This window comes from Chelon labrosus, assembly GCF_963514085.1.
Source record: "Chelon labrosus genome assembly, chromosome: 11".
In the NCBI taxonomy this organism is placed as follows: domain Eukaryota; kingdom Metazoa; phylum Chordata; class Actinopteri; order Mugiliformes; family Mugilidae; genus Chelon; species Chelon labrosus.
Window position 1 is genome coordinate 797,885 of NC_140344.1, and position 21,970 is coordinate 819,854.

Consider the following 21,970-nt stretch of genomic DNA (forward strand, 5'->3'; position numbering starts at 1 on the left):
AAGTACATTCTCTGCTGGGCCTGTTTCACGATTGCGGTGGTGTTTGCTGACCATGTAATAGGTTAGCACACTCTCCACCACTCCTCTGTAGAAGGTCATGAGGATGCCAGTGGTGTTTGCTGACCGCGTGAGGTTCTCTGAGAGATGAACTCAAAGGAGCTTGATGTTACTCACCTTCTCAACTGTAGGACCATTGATGTAGAGGGGTGTGTGCTGAGGTCGAGTCTTTCTGAAGTTGACGATCATCTCCTTCGTTTTGTCTGAGTTGAGCACCAGGTTGTTGTCTCCGCACCAGCCCTCTAGATGTTTCACCTGTTTCCTGTACATTGCCTCCTCATTTGGTATCATCTGCAAACTTGATGATCAGGTTGTCTTCCTGACTGGAAGCACAGCCGTGAGTTATGGGACTGTGTACACAGCCTTGGGGTAAACCAGTGCTCAGTGTAATTGTGTTGGAGGTGTTATTCCCAATGCAGACTAACTGTGGTCATTCCATCAAGACGACCAGTACCCAGTGGCAGGTGGCAGTATTTAGGCCAAGGAGAAGGTGTTTCTCTATTAGTCTCTGGGGGGTGATCCTATTGAATCCTGAGTTGAAGTCAATGCACAGGATTCTGGTATAAGTGTCTAGATGGGTGAGTACTGTGTGTAGAATGATGGATATTGGGTCCTCTGTAGAGTGATTGGGACGGTAGGAAAACCATTATGTATACAGAGATACAGAGATGTATGCTGGTTGTGATGTGTGGTTTGATGATTCTTCCATCACTATGGAAGTTAAAGCAACAGGACGACACAGCTGACCTCTTTGCCACTGATATAATAGTGGAAAATTTGAAGCATCTGGGAATGATGGCTTGTCCAAGAGAGATGTTGAAGACATCCGTCACGACATCAGCCAGCTCATCAACACTCTCCCTGACCGTATGTCTTGGGATGTTGGCTGGACCTGCTGCTTTACATGAGTTGACCCTAGATAAAGTCCTCCGCGTGTCTGCTGAGTTGATGGTGAATACGGCTGGGCAGATGGTGGGAGAGGACCCGCTCTCCCCCTCTTTGACAAGTTTGATGCTTCAAAGCGTGCAAAGAAGTGGTTGAGTCTAGATAGATAGATAGATAGATAGATAGATAGACAACTTTATTGATCCCTTTGGGAGGTCCCCGCAGGTAAATTGACATCTCCATCGCATACAGCACTGTCAGATATACATGTACACGAACTATAGACCCAGATACCAAACACCCAGAAAAAAATAATAATAATTATAAATATTGTGACTGTATTGTACGTACATGGTTGTTGCATAAATAGAAAAATATTATTATTGCATTTGACTATTGCACTCATGTTGTTGCAGGTTAGTTAAAAATGTCATTCAGTCCCTTTCCTTTTTGTCCTCCTCCCCCCAAGTGAGTGGTGGTTGAACAGTTTGATGGCATGGGGGACAAATGAGTTCCTCAGCCTATTTGTCCTGCACCCTGGGAGGAGCAACCTCTTGCTGAAGGTGCTTCTCTGGCTACTGATGGTCATGTGCAGAGGGTGGCTGGCATTGTCCAGGATACCCATTAGTTTTTTAAGCGTCCTTCTCTCTGCTACAGTAGCCAGAGGGTCCAGCCTCGTGCCAACCACCGAGCCAGCATGCCTGATCAGCTTCTCCAACCTGGAGAGGTCTGCCTTTGAGGTGCTCCCACCCCAGCACACCACAACGTAGGTCAGGACTGGTGACCACAGACTGATAAAAGATCCCCAGGAGCTTGCCACAGATGTTAAAGGATCTTAACCTTCTCAGGAAGTACATCCTGCTCTGGGCCTTCTTGTACAGCTGCCCCGTGTTGCTCGTCCAGTCCAGCTTGCTGTCTAGCCACAGCCCAAGATATTTATAGGTCTGCACGACCTCCACCTCCTCCGCTCCTATCAGAACTGGTCTGGGGTTGGGTCTGTCCCTCCCAAAGTCAATGACCAGTTCCTTAGTCTTTGAGGTGTTGAGCTGTAGGTTTTTTGTGTGGCTCCAGACAACAAAATCCCTCACCAGGCTCCTGTACTCCTCCTCTTCGTCGTTGCTGATGCACCCCATGATGGCCGTGTCATCCGTGAACTTCTGAATGTGACACGTGTCCGAGTTGTAGCAGAAGTCCGCGGTGTAAAGAGTGAAGAGGACAGGGGAAAGTACAGTGCCCTGTGGAGCTCCAGTGCTGCTGACCACAGTGTCAGACGTGATGCCCTTCAGCCTGACGTACTGTGGTCTATCGGTGAGGTAGCTGGAAATCCAAGCAACCAGGCAGGGGTCCACTCACATTCTGGAGAGTTTTTTCCTGGAGTACAAGGGGCTGGATTGTGTTGAAGGCACTCGAAAAGTCCAGGAAGGTAATCCTGACAGTGCCTTTTCCCTTGTCCAGATGCGAGTGGGCTCTGTGTAGAAGGTATAGGATGGCATCCTCTACACCAACCTCTGCCCGGTAGGCAAACTGTAGAGGGTCCTCAGCGTGGTGCACCTGAGGTCTGAGGAGCTGGAGGAAGAGCCGCTCCAGTGTCTTCCAGTGTCTCTGATGTGAGTGCCACCGGTCGGAAGTCATTCAGCTCGCCGGGCCGGTTCTTCTTGGGGACAGGAACGATGCATGAAGTCTTCCAGAGGGTGGACACTCTCCCGAGTTGCAGGCTCAGGTTGAAGATACGTTGTAGCGGCTCCCCGAGTTCAGCAGCGCAGGTCTTTAGGAGCCGTGGACACACCATGTCGGGTCCTGCTGCCTTCCGGGGCCGGAGCTTCCTCAGTTCACCCCTCACTTGGTCAGCCGTGAAGCATGGGGGGCTGTGAGGAGGGTAGGTGGGTTGGGGGGCTGTCCAGCTCCCGTGGAAGAGGAGGGGAGGGTTGGGGGATGCTGTGCGAGAGAGGTGAGAGTGGGAGGGCGGGGTGGGGGGATGGCTGCGGCAGCTGGGGGAGATGAGAGCAGGAGGGGGGCTACTGTTGTATGTGGGTGAAGATGCGTTGGGGGGAGGGCAGGCTACAGTAACGGTGGGGAGTGGAGTGTATTCACTGAACCTATTGAAAAACATGGTCAGGTCGTTGGCTCTCTCTACACTTCCCCCCTCTGTGCTGGTCCTTGCTTTGTGTCCAGTGATGGTTCTGACACCTTCCCAGACGTCCCTCATGTTGTTCTCCCTCAGCTTATGCTCCACTTTCCTCCTGTAGCAGTCTTTTGCTTCCCTCAGGCAGCGTTTCACCTCCCTCTGTGCTGCTTTCATCTCCTCCTTGTCTTTAGTCCTGAAGGCCTTCTTCTTCTGGTTGAGGACAGCCTTGACTCCCTGTGTTACCCATGGTTTGTTATTTGGGTAACACCGAACAGTCTTGGTGGGGGCGACCACGTCTGCACAGGAGTTGAGATAGTCTGTGATGCAGTGAGTCATCCCCTCTATGTCCTCGTCATGTACACCCAGCAGTACATCCCAGTCCGTGGTGCTGTAGCAGTCTCTCAGGGCCTCCTCTGCTTCAGGAGTCCATCTCCTGATGGTGGAGACAGCCTGCCTTTGGACCAGGGGGGTGTATTGGGGCTGTATGTACACCAGGTTGTGATCTGACTTGCCCAGTGGGGGCAGGGCGGTGACTCTGTATGCCTCCTTCACGTTGGTATACAGTAAGTCTATTGTCCTGTTCTTCCTTGTGGGGCAGTTTACAACCTGGTGGAAGGTAGCCAGGGTGGAGTCCAGTGTGACATGATTAATATCTCCAGAAATTATTATGAAGGCATCAGAATGTTGCATCTGCAGCCGTGCTGTGAGGCTGTGTATTTTTTCACAGGCAGCGGCTGCTTCTGCCCTCGGAGGGATGTAAACACAGATGGAGATCACGTGACTGAACTCCCATGGCAGATAATATGGCCGCAGACCAACAGCTAACAGCTCCCGATTAGGGCAACACCACGCTGTCTTGACTGTGACATGGCAGGGGTTACCCAAACGGTTGTTGATGTAGATGATGAGTCCCCCACCTTTGCTATTCCCACACACCTTCATGTCCCTGTCGACTCTTACTGCTGTAAATCCCCGCAGATCCACGTTAACATCCAGTACGCTATCGGTCAGCCATGTCTCCGTCAGGATGAGCAAGCTGCACTCACGGCAAATCCGCTGGTTCTCCAGAGCGGACAGCTCGTCCATCTTATTCGGCAGCGAGTTGACGTTCCCCATAATCACGGAGGGAAGCGATGGTTTAAAACGCCTCTGATTGTCCGCTAGCCTAGCCTTTAGCTTAGCCCCAGCTTTGCAGCCCCGTTACCTCCTCCGCAACTCCGCTGGGATGTTGTGTCTTTGTCCATTTGTGCTCTTCCTGAGAGCCAGCAACTCCTCTCTAGAATAGACGAGAGAGCTGGCTCTAATGTGAGAAACCGCCGTATCCATAGGATACATGGTAACAAATCCGAAGATAAAAAGAAAAAGAAAGAAAACGAGAATGAGAAAACGAGTCTGGAAGAGCAGTGTCACTGTCATCAGCTCACTGCTTGCTTTTGTAGTCTGTTACCATTTGTATTCCGTGCCACATTCATCTGTTGTTCCCTATGTCACAGAGGTGTTCCTGCAGCCAAGGGCCCTCAGCCGTGTGCACACCTCTACAGTCATCTATGGTTTCTGTTTGCTGCATGCTGTGATGGTCTTGCCTACAGTAACATCCTCAGTACATTTGGTGATGTAGCTGGTCACTGTCTTGGCATACTCCTTGACTTCACGTGGCCTCCCTGGGAGGCTGCGATCTTAAAAACCTCCCAGTCCGTATGGTTATAACAGTCCTGTAGTGCCGATGTAGCTCCCTCCGGCCAGACCCTGATGTGCTTAACCTCAGCTTTGTTACATCTTAGAAGTGGTTTATATGCTGGAATTAACATAACAGATATGTGTTCAGAATGGCCTAGATGGGGGAAGGCAATTGCGTTATATGCCTGTGGTGTGTTTGTGTAAACTAAGTCCAGTATGTTGCCTTCTCTGGTCTCAAAGACCACATATTGCTGGAACTTGGGGAACAGCGTCTTTATGTTGGTGTGGTTGAAGTCCCCATCTACCACTAAAAAACTATCTGGATGTGCAGTCTGTAGCTCACAGATGGCATTGTGCAGATCTCCGAGGGCTATGTTGGCCTTAGCATTAGCGTTGTTGGCTATGTAAACAGCAGCTATGATCACAGCAGTGAATTCCCTCGGCAAGTAGAATGGCAATTCTTGACAATGACACTGCCACTGGAGAGCAGTGTTTAGTGGCCACCATGGGGTTTACTCACCAGTCTTTATTAATGTACAGTGCATCCAGAAAATATTCACAGTGCTCTACACACAACACCCCATAATGACAATGTGAATGTGTGTTTTTTGCAAATTTATTTAATGTAAAAAACTAAGAAATCACGTGCAACTAAGTATTCACAGCCTTTGCCTAATACTTTCTTGAGCACCTTTGGCAGCAATTACAGCCTCAAGTCTTTCTGAATATGATGCCATTTGCTTGGCACACCTATCTTTGGGCAGTTTTGCCCATTCCCCTTTGCAGCACCTCTCAAGCTCCTTCAGGTTGAATGGGAAACTTTGTTGCACAGCCATTTTAGGTAAAGGTAAAGTGCTTTATTCGTCATTATACAATGTATACTATACATCATACAACAAAATTACATGGTCGAATGGAAGGTTTGCGCGCCGGCACTGTGGGCCAACCTGACCCGGCGCCTAGCACCCATGTTTTTGATGATGGGAGGAAACCGGAGTGCTCGGAGAAAACCCACGCAAACATTGAGAGAACATGCAAACCCCACACAGAAAGGCCCTAAGAATCAAAACCTCTCCGCCCCGGGGATTCGAACCTTCTTGCTGTCAGACACCAGCGCTACCCACTGTTACACCGTGCTGCCCCACAGATCTCTCCAGAGATGTTTAAGCGGATTCAAGTTTGGGCTCTGGCTGGGCCACTCAAGGACATTCACAGAGTTGTCCTGAAGCCACTCCTTTGATATCTTGGCTGTGTGCTTAGGGTTGTTGTCCTGCTGAAAGATGAACCATCGCCCCAGTCTGAGGTTAGTTTTTCATCCTGGATGTCTCTGTACATTGCTGCATTCATTTTTCCCTCTATCCTGACTAGTCTCCCAGTTCCTGCCACTGAAAAATATCCCCACAGCATGATGCTGCCAACACCATGTTTCAATGTAGGGATGGTATTGGCCCGGTGATGAGCGGTGCCTGGTTTCCTCCAAACATGACACCTGGTATTCATGCCAAAGAGCTCAATCTTTCTCATCAGACCACAGAATTTTGTTTCTCAAGGTCTGACAGTCCTTCAGGTTCCTTTTGGCAAACTCCAGGCGAGCTGACATGTGCCTTTTACTAAGGAGTGGCTTCCGTCTGGCCACCTGATTGGTGGATTGCTGCCAAGATGGTTGTCCTTCTGGACAACCAGTATTCCAGAGGAATACTGGAGCTCTGACAAAGTGACCATCGGGTTCTTGGTCATCTCCCTGACTAGGGCCCTTCTCCCCTGATCGCTCAGTTTAAACGGCTGGCCAGCTCGAGGAAGAGTCCTGGTGGTTCCAAACTTATTCCATTTACGGATGATGGAGTCCACTGTGCTCATTGGGACCTTTAAAGCAGCAGAAATATTTCTGTATCCTTCCCCTGATTTATGCCTCAAGACAGTCCTGTCTTGGAGGTCTACAGCACTTCATACTCGGTTTGTGCTCTGACATGCACTGTCAGCAGTGAGACCTTATATAGGCAGGTGTGTGCCTTTCCAAATCATGTCCAGTCAACTGAATATGCCACAGGTGGACTCCTAATAAGCGGTCGAAACATCTCAAGGATGATCAGTGGAAACAGGATGCACCTGAGCTCAATTTTGAGCTTCATGGCAAGGCTGTGAATACTTATGTACATGTGATTTCTTTTTATTTTATTTTATTTTTAATCTATTTGCAAAAATCTCAAAAAAGGGCTGCGAGCGCTGGGCTGCGAGCGTGTCGCGCACATACATACGTCTTCAATGGAAATTTATCGTTTTTATTGCGGGATGACATATTCTTACCGTGGGGAATGTTTTTGATGATATATCGTAAACGATAAAATATCGCACATCCCTACTCGGGATCTCGCAAAAGTTTCTCGGGATCTCGCAAAAGTTTCTCGAGATCTCACAAAAGTTTCATTCGACTTATGTCCTCTTTTGGGATCTCTTGAATTCAAGAAGCTCTCCAAGTCGTGCTCCATTGCTCGTTTTCTTTCGTCAACGAAACACCAGTCTGGTCTGGTCCAGAATAACTTTTGCGAGATCCCGAGAAAGTTTTGCGAGATCCCGAGAAAGTTTTGCGAGATCTCGCAAAAGTCCGCCCTTTTTTTTTTTCTCACCCATCATTTTTTTTCCCCCCATGTCCCCTGTGGGGCTCTGTAGTGTTGAGTGTAGAATTTTGAGGAAAAATACGAATTTTATCTGTTTTGGGATAAGGCTGTAATATAACAAAATGTGGAAGAAAGTGAAGTGCTGTGAATACTTTCCAGAAGCACTGTAAACACATAGTCCCCCTCCTCTGCTCTTACCGGAGCTAGATGCATCTCTGTCCATGCAAAACAATGTCATTCCCTCCAGCTGTATGGCCGTGTCCAGTGTGTTGTCCTTAAGCCAGGACTCAGTAAAAACAAACATGCAGCAGTCTCTCCACTTTTTGCACATTTTTCTCAACGGTCTGATCTCGTCCATTTTATTTTCAAGGGAGTGGACATTCAGCCTGTTGCAGACTTTTTCAGCCTTTTTCTCTGCAGTGACAAAAATAACTGACTGTGGCCCCAGTAGTTTCATATTGTAGTGGTGTTAATATTGTTGTTCTCACCTTGAGTAATCAAATTGAGATATTTTTATGTGTTATAATGTAATTTCATAGCTTTTAATCCCTCCTGGAACCATGTATCAGATATCTAGTGCCTGTGCCACTATGGTAGAGTTTCGGTAGATACAGCCTGTGTTATGATCGCTCGCCTGCTTTGGTGCAGACATAAGTCTGTCTGCGCTGGAGCTGGAGCGTTTGGCTGTGAATGTAACTTAACTGTGTTTGCTGCCAACCTCCAGTAAAGTGAGTAAAGCGAGATATTCGTCTCAAGAGTGGTCCTTCCTTCCGCACGTAGACACCTTCATCTCCTGTTAGCCGGAGCTAACAATATGAACAGTGTTGGGAATAACGGCGTTAAAATAAATGGCGTTACTAATGTACATGTGAAGTGTGCATTACACTCAGAAGAAAAATCTAATTCTTAGACGTATTTAAACATATATTTTTTAAAAGTAACGCAATAGTTACTTTCCCTGGTAACTAGTTACTCTTATAGTGGAGAAATTCAGTAACTAACTCAGTTACTTTGTGGGAGAAGTAACTAATAGCTATAACTAATTACTTTTTAAAAGTAACGTGCCCAACACTGCATATGAACAATGAAATTATTAATTAAAAAAAATAATCGAATTAATTAGTGGCTTTGTAATCAATTAATCTCGAGAATCATATTTTAATTGCAACAATATTTACCCCAAAAAATGACATTTTTAATTTAAATGGATTTTAGTGGATGACTGAATCAAATAATAGACACAGATATGGCTACCATATTCAGACTTGAATATTGTAAACTCAAGCTTTTTTTATGTCTGGAAAAATGCATTTAATTGCATTTCAAGTCAAAACAGTAGAGAAAGAAAGAAAATAAACCTGGCCTTGTCTGTACTCGGACCAGGACTCCGGTGGTTTCTCTGCTCACTGCAGCATGCTTTGCATTTAGATGGCACTGTAGGTTTGAAGTGCTTCAGTGGTATGCAAACTCTTTTTTTTTGCACAATTTGCACAAAACCCCTTTTATCAAGGCTTCCATCAGGTAGTTTTTATAAATAAAATTTGCCTTCCCTCAGTCCTAGCAACATGCTTTCATCCAATTCCTCCACTTTGGTAGCAGTTAGCCGAGCTCTGACGTGTGCATCAGTGTACCAGGCAATTGTGCACTGACAAAAGTTCCAAGATGTTTGGAATGCAAACTGTGATTAGAGATAATTGACAATTAATAATGTCACTTGCCATTTTTCCATCACAGTTTTTTTAAAAAAATGGTCAATGACGGAAAATATTCAGTTAATGCGACCCCTGCTCCCGACTGTACTTTTTTAATGAACAGTGTTCTGGGAGGCCACTGCTGCCACCCACGCCGAAATCTTTTTCTTTCTCTCTGCATTACAGCTATATGTATGTCAAAATGACAATAAAGCTTGATTTGATTTGATTTGATTTGATTTGATTTGTATGGCCATTGTCTGGACATTCATATTTACTCTTGTAAACATTCATGTACTGTCTTCCAGAAACATGCATCTGAGAGCACATCTGGTTTTGAACATAGGATTCAGGTGATGCTGCAAAGAATGGGCATGGCCAAAACTCCACCTTCTGACACTAAGGTAAATCAGGTAGGCTAGGTGCATTTATATACTGCCTACTAATGTATATCAATGTAAATGGTAAATGGCCTTGCTTTTATATAGCGCTTTTCTACCTATTGGTACACAAAGCGCCTCACAGTCACAGACACATCTACCCATTCGCTCACACAAGCACACACACATTCACGCACCAGTGCCACGCACTGGGAGCAACTGGAGTTTCAGTGTCTTGCTCAAGGACACTTCGGCATGTGGCACATTCCAGGGATCGAACCGCTAACCCTCTGGTTCGTGGACCAGCCACAGCCATTCGTAGGCCTCACGCTTTATAAATGATGAATTAAGTATGTACTAATGCTTTACTAAGGCTTCATAGTGTGCAGATATGTTATTGATATAATGTTATCAATTTTTTTTCTTAATTACAGCTAGGCTCTTATTCATCAGTTTTGTTTGTAATTTATATCAGTAATAATAGCACACGCAACAGCACAAGCTATTACTTATTTAATAGCTTGAAAACAACAGTAACATTGTTATTTAAGTTATCTGTTTTAAACATTAAGCACACTTTACAGACAAGACTCTAGCTTCAACTTTAGCTACTGTCCACATAAGAGTTCTGTGCACACACGTTTGTTGTGTAATAAGTTTTACCTCCAAATAAAGTTGGATTATGATTATCTGAATAAGGCCTCTGGTCCAAATTGTTTGATCATCAGTTTCCTCGAGTCCTCAGATATTTTACCAAAATGTTGTCATATTTTTATTAGATTTTATGTATTTGATCTAATTAGTGATTACAAAGCTCAACATCAACCACACCAACAGATTGTAAATTGTTCTCCTTGCCAATGCTTTGGCAGGTAGTAAATTGCTTTTTATATTATTGATCAAATATTGCACAAGTTTAAATCTGAATAATATGTCTGTTTCAGAATAAAGATGAAGAACTGAGAAAAGCCAACTCTGAAGGTAAGCATTCTGTGAACAAAATAAATAATTGATTCGCAAATCATTTTTCCTATTACTTTCCCTTTTCTTGGTTTCGGCCAAGAATTTTCATTTCGGTGCATCCCTAATCCCTATTGATTTTGTTGTGATTTTTATGACGGGTCCATGCAAACGACGTTGCAGGATCCCTTGATTTTGTTGCAACGACGTTGCAGGATCCCTACTGATTTTGTTGCAATTTTTATTCTTCTTCTTATTAGGGGTAGATGCAATGACGTTTATTCTTATTATTATTATTATGATTCTCCCTTGCTTAGCCAAAAGTGTCTACCCATGGCAAACTGCAAGGGCAAATAGCATCAAACCTGGTAACTTGGTAGAAGTCCTAGCATGTCACTTTGCCAAGGTGTCAATACATATGCCTACAACTAGGTGGCGCTACAATAAACCAATTTACGTTTTGGCTCATATCTCGAGAACCGTGTGTCTTGGACACAAAATTCTTTCTCCCTCTGATTCCTTAGATAGCCGTGGTTTTAATGGACTGGGCCACGCCCATTTCGGCCTGCCATTTTTGTCCGCCATTTTGAAAAAATTGCCCTCAAAGTGAAACCAACTCCTCCTAGCCCGTTTTTCTCACCAAACTTGGCATGTATCATCTATGGACAAAGATAATGAAAAGTTCTCAAAAGAATTTGAGCTGGGTTATTAATTACAGAGTTAATGGCTAATTCATTTTTATGGCTTGGCACAGTATAACTCCAAAGCTAATATTTTGTGTAGTATTTACCCAAACTTAATCAAACTTCTTATCATTGATAATAATATGATTCTGTACAAGCACCCCGACTTTTGTGACCCTCTCTAGGGGGCGCTACACAAGCAACATTCCAATATCTCAAAAACTGCAATAGCTAACTTCATGAAATTTGGCATACACAATCTGTAAAATATTGCATCAAGTAGGTTGACATTATGTCAATTTGGCATACACAATCTGTAAAATATTGCATCAAGTAGGTTGACATTACGTCAACAGGGGGCACTACAAGTGACACGGAAACATTTCATATGACTTTAAGGCCTATAACTTTTGAAGTATTCACACAATCCTTATGAAACTTAGCAGCCCTCATTATAATATGCTTGCGTACAATCATGCCAAGTTTCGTGAAACTCGGCCTGTAGGGGGCGCTACAACCACTACATGTTTATATCTCACAAACCACCACAGTAAACTACTTGAAATTTGACAATGATAATTTGTGGATGACTCCTTACAAGCCCATTAAGATTAAGTGTCTCTCGGCCAAGTATACTTGTGTATACAAGGAATTTGGTCTCTGCATTTATCCCATCCGTGAATTAGTGAACGCACAAAGCACACAGTGAGGTGAAGCACACACTAACCCGGAGCAGTGAACTGCCATGCTACAGCGGCGCTCGGGGAGGGGTTAGGTGAGGGGTTAGGTGCCTTGCTCAAGGCAACCGGCAACCCTCCGCTCACAAGCCCAAAGCGCTAACCAGTAGGCCACGGCTGCCCCTCAAGTTTCATGCAATGTGGTCTATAGGGGGCGCTACTGGTGACGTATGCCTCTGCGTCCCACTCGGGGACGACTTCACCACGGCATGGACCCCTTTATGATTGCTTCCGATCATCTAGTTATTCTTATATTTAGGGGTCCATGCAACGATGTTTTAGGATCCCTATTGATTTTGTTGCGTTTTTCATTCTTCTGTGCCTTAATGATTAATCTTATTCTGTGTAGCTAACGTGTCTGCCCAGGACAAGGGTGAAAGGTATCAAACCTGGTAACTTGGTAGAAGTCCTGCCATTCCTGCCAAACGCTACTTGTTTATATCTGACAAACCACCACGGTAAACTGCTTGAAATTTGACAATAACAATCTGTGGATGAGTACTTGCAAGCCCACCGGGTTTCGTGCATTGCGGTCTATAGGGGGTGCTACTGGTGACTTATACCTCTGCGTCCCGCTCAGGGACGACTTTGCCACAGCATGGACCCCTTATGATCGCTTGCGATCATCTAGTGTTGCAATTTTTATTCTTTTTCTTTTGTTCTCGAGTTATGAGCCAAAACGTAAATTGACTTATTATTGCACCACCTAATGGCAGGACTCCTACCAAGTTACCAGGTTTGATGCCTTTCGCCACTCCAGTTTACCCTGGGCAGACATTTTTGGCTACGCAGAACATTAAGATGAAGAAATATAAGAAGAAGAAACTAGATGATCGCAAGCGAACATAAAGGAGTCCATGCCGTGGCGAAGTCGTCCCCGAGCAGGACGCAGAGGCATAAGAGGTTGGACACGGCCTGAAAGGAGGCAGAGTGTTGTGGAGGAATCCTTTGGCTGACAAGTGAATGAGAGTCAGGCGGGCCGAAAGCAACGAAATTTGGTGGGCTTGTATGCGTTTACTGTGGTGGTTTGTGAGATATAAACATATAGTCATTGTAGCACCCCCTACAGGCCGAATTTCACAAAACTTGGCATGATTGTACGCAAGCATATTATATTGACGGTTGCTTCATTGGCTGACGGTTGGTTCATAAGGATTGGGCGAATACTGCAGAAATAATAGGCTTTAAAGTCATATGAAATATTTCCGTGTCACGTGTAGCACCCCCTGTAGATGTAATGTTACACAACTTGATGGGCGTCTACACAATATGTTACAGATTGTGTATGCCAACTTTCATGAAATTAGCTATTTAAGTTAGCAGTTTTTGAGATATTGAAATGTTGCTTTTGTAGTGCCCCCTACAAAAGTTGGGGTGCTTGTACAGAATCCTATCATAATCAATGATATGAAGTTTGATTATGTTTGGGTATGTATTTCACAAAATATTAGCTTTGGAGTTATCCTGCGCCACAACGTAAAAATTAATTAACTTTGTAATGAATAACCCTGCTAAAGTTCTTTTGAAGAAATTTCATTATCTCATTTTTCATTATAAGTGATACATGCCAAGTTTGGTGAGAATTGGATGAATGGGCTAGGAGGAGTTGATTTTGCTCCAAAATGTAAATTGTCTTATTATAGCGCCACCAAGCTGTAGGTATGTGTATTGATACCTTGGCAAAGTGGAATGGCAGGACTTCTACCAAGTTACCAGGTTTGATGCCTTTCGCCCTTGCAGTTTTGTCCTGGGCAGACACTTTTAGGGAAATAGAAAAAAACGAAGGCAAAGAAGAATATTATACAAAATCAATAGGGATCCTGCAACTCGTTGCACGGACCCCTAAAAATCTGAAGAAAAACAATAGGGATCCTGCAACTTTGTTTACATGGACCCCTAATAATCTGTGGATGACTCCTTACAAGCTAACAAAGTTTCGTGCAATACTGTCTATAGGGGGTGCTACTGGTGACTTGTGCCTCTGCATCCCGCTCTGGGATGACTTCGCCACAGCATGGACCCCTTTGTGATCGCTTGTGATCATCTAGTTCTGGTTGTTTTTTTTTCGTCCTGATAGTCGTAAATAAAAATTTTTATTTGGTTTAAAGGTCCTTTATTAGATTGATACTATACTAATACACTATCGTCAAACACCTTCGCCCCCCTCACTCCAAGCTAAGTTCAAAACTTGAGCGCCCTGCTAATGTTTCATGACACAAAAAATAATATAGTTAATGGAAATGGTGCACTGTGTTGAAATTGCAGCTGTCCTATTGTGCACTTTCTCTGTCCCTTAGGTGCTATCCTGGACAAATCTGAACCAACTTGCATATACAGGAAGCCCAGAACTATGTCCACATCATCAGGTATCAACTTTATTTTCTCCTGTTTCAAAGTATTAGTAGTACTATTACCACGTGGATAACCAAACCAGCAATGAGTTGATCCTACTAGCAAACATTGTATGTGTTCAATGCCTTCCTTATTTCTTTTTTCAAGTTTAAAAACTATTACATGTAGATCGCTGAATCCCACTGTTGCACTGGGGGACATGTTATTCTATTAACACACATTGATAATCACATTTCAAGAGCACAATATAAATCTGTTCACTGCTGAAAATAGTCCTCAACTGTTGTAGTCACAATGGTTAAAAATTCTAAATTCTAAAAAATATACAATAACACCAATTTATCTTTTAAGGCAGAGGTCTTCAATAGGAGGTCAGGTTATGAAATTTTTGATTGATTATTCTTTTTTTTATATATATATGTTTCCCCCCATTTTTCCCCACAGTTTTAAATATCTTATATACACATTTGTAAGTCTATGATACACATTTCGTCACACGGTTAAAATAATCGCCTAAGTCATTTTTTGTCAGAATTGTTTTTTTTGCCAAAATCATCTCCTCATGACGCCGGCCACCTATGGTAAAATTGCCTGCATCCTCAGTTGATCAGATCATGTGATTGTATCCCTTTAAGACAATGCCTATGTCAAGTGTGTGACACACTTTTGGTGACGTTTTTTGTGTTTCCTGAAAAACTTGAAAAAATGAGTTAGGCAATTATTTTAACAGGGTGACGATTTGTAAGATCACTCTGGTGTGATCATATCATGTGAAGCTTTCAAAGCACCCTAACAAAAATCTAGGTCAACTGGAGAGCTGCTGTCAACTTCACTCCAAAGTGCAATTTTAAACTCTCCCAGTTTTTGTTTGACGTTGAAAGAAAATAGACAACTGGAGATATGATAGTTTTAATTTCATAGTACAATAATATGTGTATGTTCATAAAAGTCTGTTTTTTGATACACAGTGCATCCGGAAAAAACATTCACAGCGCTTCTCTTCCACATTTTGTTAAATCCCATAATGGATTCAGTTCATTATTTTCCTCAACGCCCCATAATGACAATGTGAAAAACATTGTTTTGAGATTTTTGCAAATTATTAAAAATAAAAAAACTGAGAAATCACATATACTGTACACAGCCTTTGCTCAGTACTTTCTTGATGCACCTTTGGCAGTAATTACAACCTCAGTTCTTTTTGAATATGATGCCACAAGCTTGGCACACCTATTTTTGGGCAGTTTTGCCCATTTCCCTTTGTAGCACCTCTCAAGCTCCTTCAGGTTGGATGAGATGGCATCGGTACCCAGCCATTTTCAGATCTCTCCAAAAATTTTCAGTCAGATTCAAGTCTGGGCTCTGGCTGGGCCACTCAAGGACATTCACAGAGTTGTCCTGAAGCCACTACTACTGTTTCAGCCAGGATGTCTCTGCAGCATTCATCTTTCCCTTTATTCTGACTGGTCTCCCAGTTCCTGTCGCTGAAAAACTCCCCTCAGCATGATGCTGCCACCACCATGCTTCACTGTAGGGATGGTATTGGCCTGGTTTTCTCCAAACATGACGCCTGGTATTCACGCCTTTTGTCAAACTGCCATTTACTAAGGCGAGCTGCCATTTACTAAGGAGTGGCTTCTGCCGGACCACTCTACCATGTAGGCCTGAATGGTGGATTGCTGCAGAGATGGTTGTCCTTCTGGAAGGTTCTCCTCTCTCCACAGAGCTGCTGGAGCTGCTGGAGCTCTGACAGAGTCACCATCAGGTTCTTGGCCACCTCCCTGACTAGGGCCCTTCTCCCCTGATCGCTTAGTTTAGAAGAAACAGGATGCACAGGAGTCCATTTGAGCTTCATGGCAAGGCTGTTAATACTTATGTACATGTGATTTCTTAGTTTTTTATTTTTAATAAATTTGCAAAAATCTCAAAATAATAAATAAATAAACAAATCACATTGTCATTATGGGGTGTTGTGTGTCAGCCTGGTCGTTACCATCCTACGTTTCCGCCCGAAATTTGATTTCGGTCTGGCACGTTAGTCTGGCCCAATGTAATAGGAATCTGTCTCCATAATGGGCGGATGCTTATTTTGAGGTTTAAAATCATTGGAGTTCCCTTAACCAATCAGCAATGTTTGGTAATGACGTATATTGTGCGCCAGAGTTCAGGCTCTTACTCTTACGCTTACCACTTCCGCTTCCAGTTAAATAAATCAAACTTTTCCCAAAGCCAGTTGGAAGGAGAGCTACGACGTCCTTGCCATGTATAAAATTGACAAGACAAGCCTCTTGTTCTGGTTTTAATTCCGTGATGCTCTCGAGAGTTGAGACAACTTCCCGGATGGCTTCTAGCGTCTCTTCCTCCGTCGCCATTGTTGCTATGCTGTTGAACTACAAGCTTCGCTGGACTACAAGCAACTCGGCATGCGAGTTCCGCGTCATCACTCAACTGTTCGCTGATTGGAGCGGACCGCGCGGTTACACGCGAACCGTGGAAGTGCAATTGACCTTTGGCTAAGCCCCGCCCCCCTTAGTTACTGTTGCTACGTCCGACATTCTCTTCTGGGCTGTGGTTTTCTGGTTATCTATAAGGCTCTGGTATCAACATGGCTTATGCTGTGACAGCTCTTCCTGCTGAACTTCTGTCAAACTTTTATAAAGCAGCAAATAAAGTGTCCGATAGAAGTAGGCAAAAGGGGCTGCAATATACGTTCGAAGGCTATATTCAGGACATACAAGTGAAACGCAACGAACAACAAGGCATCCAAATAGAGGCAAAAGCATACCGGTCACAGTCAAAAAATGAACCACCGCATATCCTATTAATCGAGACGGAGGCTGGGACTGACAATATCAAGGAGCAACACTGTTCATGCAAAGCTGGGTACATCAATATTCACTTCTATAATCATTATTACGAAGCAAACGGACTAACGTTACGCACGTATAACATTGTATTTCTTCAGCGTGTGCTAGCGTATCAACAACTATGCAACTTGAGCTGTAACGGTGATGTTTTGGTTAGCTCCACAGGGTTTTGCGCGCACATCATTGGGCTTATCCATACCCTGGATATATACCGACAGTATAGCCTGCCGAGACCGAAAATATGAGACGCCTGCGTTAAAGTCAATGGAGCGCTGTGGAAAAAGTGTCGGACCCCTGTGGGAGCTCTCTTGGCTGTGATTGGTCAATCTACATTCTAGGGCGGGGCTTAGCCAAAGGTCAATTTGGCCAGACTCCGTGCCAGACCGAAATCAAATTTCGGGCGGAAACGTAGGATGGTAACGACCAGGCTAGTTGTGTGTAGAATTCTGAGGGGAAAAGGAATTCTTTTGGGATCAGGCTGTAAGATAACAAAATGTGGAAATAGTGAAGCTTTATTGAATACTTTCAGGACGCACTGTATTCGTCATTTTACATTTATACATTATTTTAATTTTTACATTTTTTCAACTTTTTCAAGTTCAAAAGCAGTTCATGTTTGTGGTTATTTTTGTGTATTTAAGGATCCAGTATGTCAATTAAGTAGGTTAAAGTGAAAAAAAAACAACAACAAAATAAATAAAATTATCAAACCATACAGTTGAAAAAAAGCAAACATGGATACAGTAAACACTTTTTAAGTATTCCAAAACGGCCAAAACAGGCTAAGATATATGAACCTGTGTATTATTTAAATATCTTAGTATTGAATGCACAATAACAAGGTACGTTTATACATGACACAAGGAACAGTTTAATATAAAACACAATTTATTAGTACAGAAAATAAGCAGGTTAAACTACTACACTTTACTACACATCAAACAGTTCACCTGTTTTTTTTTTGTTTTTTGTTTTTTTTGTTTCTATAGTTTTTATTAGATCTGTGTATTTGCATATTCCTGCATTATTATTAATCCTGTTCTCATTTCTCTACAAGTACACAACCTATTTCAGATTAAATCACAAAGGGAAACCTCATCCATACATATTTCTTAGAGGGCCATGCATCAAATAATCTTGAATTTTCTTTGAAGCATACATAGATTATTTGTGTCAGAATCTTAAAAAGAAGGCTGAAGAATGCCAGCCTAACTAGGTGGACAGGCATTTCTTATACACATAAACTGAGAGATTCAGCTCAACTTTTAGGTTACAGAGCTGTGTGGCAGACTTTGCATCAAAAATATAACCTGACAGTTAAAACGGACAATGTCATGCATGTACTTCTCAGACCTGATCCATCTGGGGTTCATCTGCTGCAACAGACAAATTTTCTTTACAGCAGAACCAAATTAAGCGTGGTCTATACAGTAGATGGAATTATGGAGCAAAATGATAATGTACAGTATGTATACCACAAAACTTAATTACTCTAGGTTTTATCATGTTCTGTGTTCTGTCTGTATCTGCCAGAACATCTGTTGATGTTACTGAACCAAATGAACCAACCAACTCCATTTCTCTCACCCTTTGTTTTCAACAGACCCCAAGCATCCTATCAGACTGCTAGACCCCATCCAACTGGACCCTTTCCTTTACCCAACTCTCTCTGAGCACCCTATTGGCAGCCTGCCACCAAAACCTGCTATTGCAGCCAAACCTCCCATCCCTACCATGGGTTCTCCTACACAAAGAGTAGTTCGTCCCTCTTCAGTACCTTCTGGTAGCAGCACAACAGAGCGAGTCCTGCTCAGAGCCATCACGAATGATGGCAAGCCAGAAGAGACAACAGTACAGGTAATATTGCATTCAGTTGGAAAATTGTTTGATACCTCTCAGGTAATTTATGGTTAACCGACAATGTAATTTTCACAGTTTTAATAGTTACTTTTCATAGTTATTTTCTAAGAAAATGTAAGAATTGGGCAATTTCATTGGACATTATATTGCCATGCCTTCTATTTTTTTAGGTACACTAAAAAAAACAACAACAAAAAAAAAAAACACTGCCACACTTGCTGTCTGCCTCAATGTGGTCATAAAATAGCAGTCATACTGTTTACATTACAGCCTATTGAGCATCTTCTGATCTTCATCCTTAGAATGGAAGTCAGGAGGGTCCCCAGGGTGCTGCCTTCGCTCTGTCCCCCAGGAAAGTACTGCTTCATTCAGCCTCATCTTCGCAGAGGGTTCCGAGTGCACAACATCATTCTGATAAAGCACAATCAGTGGCCGCGGGTATGTCTGACTAATTGCATTAGGTCATTTTTATCTAAATATATGTTTTATATATATATATTCATATATATAATTATATAATTATATAATTTGAATTGTGTTTTATTTTAATAATTTTGTACATTATTATTATTATTATTATTATTATTATTATTATTATTATTATTATAGTAATAGTAATAGTAATAGTAATAATCCAAATTACAGTAGGTCTGATATGAGTTTTGATCAGAAAACAGTGGTCCACTCAATGTGGTGGGATTATAGAGGGCAGGTCTGTGGAAGAGGGCTGAAAATCTAATGCGATTATTTTTAGTTTCCATATTTTCACTGCCATGGTAATATTTTAATTTACCTTTATTACTGGAAAATTTTCTTTTACTGCTGCAAACAGTGCAGCACTGGGATTACTCTGTGTATGGGAGAGGTTGAGTTATAACCTGAGCTTTGTGCAAGTCTATAACAACTAACAACTAACATCAGGGCAAGCACTGAATAAAATAATTACCATAGCACATCTATCATCCAGACCAAGAGATGGTCTCTGGGGCAGTGACATGTGTGTGTTGTTCATTCATGCATGTATTTTAATACTTTCAGAGGGTCTTCTTAAGCCATGCCAACATATGAAGCCCCTTCCACAACGCAGAGCTGTGTCAGTCCATGAGGACACACTGGCTATGACACAAGGTGAGACCAAATGCTTGTAACAGTAAGTACCAATAGGAATGGTGAACTCAGGAATATAAAAATAATCAAAATTCAATTAAATGAGACATCAAGTCTGTGAAAGATTTAAGTAATTCTAAACTGGCAATTCTGGTAGCTTTACTCTCTTGTACATAAACACACAAACTTAAATATGTGAAAGAAAATTAAAAATAAAATAAAATAAAATAAATCTCAATCTATACACATAAAATATAGAATAAGAGCAAGAGCAGATATATATACCAAACCATTTGTACAGTGACTATATACAGTAGTGCAGAGTTATTGTTTGTTCATGTGGATGGTCTCACACTCTGTGACTACTCAGAGTTCATCAGAGCGACAGCCCAGGGGAAGAAGCTGTCCTTGTGGCGGGTTGTTTTGGTGTACAGTGCTCTGTAATGCCGGCCTGAGGGGAGGAGCCTAAACAGAGTGTGACCGGGGTGCAAGGGGTCTGTGGAGATTTTACTGGCCCATTTCCTGACCCTGGACCGGTACAGATCCTGGATGGAGGGAAAGTCAGTGCCAATGATCTTCTCTGCAGACCTGACTGTTCCCTGCAGTCTGTCCCTGTCATGTCTGGTGGCGGATCCAAACCAGACAGTGATGGACGTGGTCATTACAGACTGGACTATTGCAGTGTAGTTGTAGTGAAGATTTTCAGCAGCTCCTGAGGCAGGTTGATCTTCCTGAGTTGACGCAGAAAGTACAGCCTCTGCTGGGCCTTCTTCCTTACAGAGTCTATGTGGGAGGTCCACTTCAGGTCCCCTGAAATTGTGGACCCTAGGAACCTGAATGACTCTACTGTAGGGACTGTCCTGTTGAGGATTGTGAGAGGAGGGGTTGATGGGGGTCTCTTCCTGAAGTCCACTGTCATCTCCACAGTTTTGAGCAGGTTTAGCTCCAGGTGGTTCTGACTGCACCAGAGGACCAGCTGTTCCACTTCCCTTCTGTATTCAGACCCGTCGCCGTCCCGGATGAGTCCAATGACGGTGGTGTCGTCTGCAAACTTCAGGAGTTTCACAGAAGGGTCCCCTGAGGTGCAGTCAGTAGTGTAAAGGGAGAAAAGCAGTGGGGAGAGAACGCATCCCTGGGGGGCGCCAATGCTGAGGGACCGGGTGCTGGATGTGAAGTTACCCAGTTTCGCCTGCTGCCTCCTGTCAGTCAGGAAACTGGCAGGTGGAGGGTGGCACAGTGAGCTGAGGCAGTTTTTGGTGGAGCTCTGGGACGATGGTGTTGAACGTAGAACTGAAGTCCACAAATAGGACCCGTGCGTAGGTCTACTGACCTGTTTGCTCTATAGGCAAACTGCAGGGGGTCTAGCAGGTGATCCGTGATGTCCTTCAGATGCGCCAGCACCAATCGTTCAAAGGATTGACCACAGATATCAGGGCAACTGGTCTGTAGTCGTTTAATCCTGTGACAGGGGACTTCTGGGGAACCGGGATGATGGTGGACCGTTTGAGGCAGGAGGGGACCTCGCACAGCTCCAGGGAGTTGTTGAAGATCTGAGTGAAGATGGGAGCCAGCTGGTCAGCACAGACTTTCAGGCAGGACAGAGACACACCATCGGGTCCCGGGGCCTTCCTAATCCTCTGTCTCTGAAAGAGTTGACGCACATCCTGTTCGCAGATCCTCAGTGCAGGCAGGGGGCTGGGTACGGGGGTGGTTTGGAGTGCGGCTAGGCCTTTTGTGATGGAGATGGTGGGGGAAGTTAAAGGTGTGAAAGTACTTTCAAACCTGGAGTAGAAGTCACTGAGGGCCTCAGCCAGGCGGGGGCTCCCCACAGGGTGGGGGATGGTCTCCTGTAGTTGGTAATGGTCTGCAGGATTTTCCAAACTGCAGAAGAGTCGTTGGCAGAAAAACGGTCCTTCAGCTTTTCAGTGTAGTTCCTCTTTGCAGCCTTGATCTCCTTTGTCAGCTTGTTCCTGG

The 21,970-nt window shown here is 43.7% G+C and overlaps 1 protein-coding gene across 3 annotated transcripts in view; it reads left to right on the forward strand.

Moving 5' to 3' along the window:
• carmil2 (capping protein regulator and myosin 1 linker 2) overlaps window positions 1-21,970 on the forward strand; it is a 113,998-nt gene that overhangs the window by 89,397 nt on the left and 2,631 nt on the right. For 2 of the 3 annotated variants that reach the window (XM_084555217.1, XM_084555216.1), the window contains exons 34-39: window positions 9,359-9,463; window positions 10,375-10,411; window positions 14,108-14,176; window positions 18,633-18,886; window positions 19,192-19,327; window positions 19,928-20,017. In XM_084555217.1, coding sequence (XP_084411343.1) covers window positions 9,359-9,463; window positions 10,375-10,411; window positions 14,108-14,176; window positions 18,633-18,886; window positions 19,192-19,327; window positions 19,928-20,017 — 691 coding nt within the window. The remainder of the gene's footprint in view (window positions 1-9,358; window positions 9,464-10,374; window positions 10,412-14,107; window positions 14,177-18,632; window positions 18,887-19,191; window positions 19,328-19,927; window positions 20,018-21,970) is intronic. The other variant, XM_084555218.1, reaches the window with a different exon arrangement.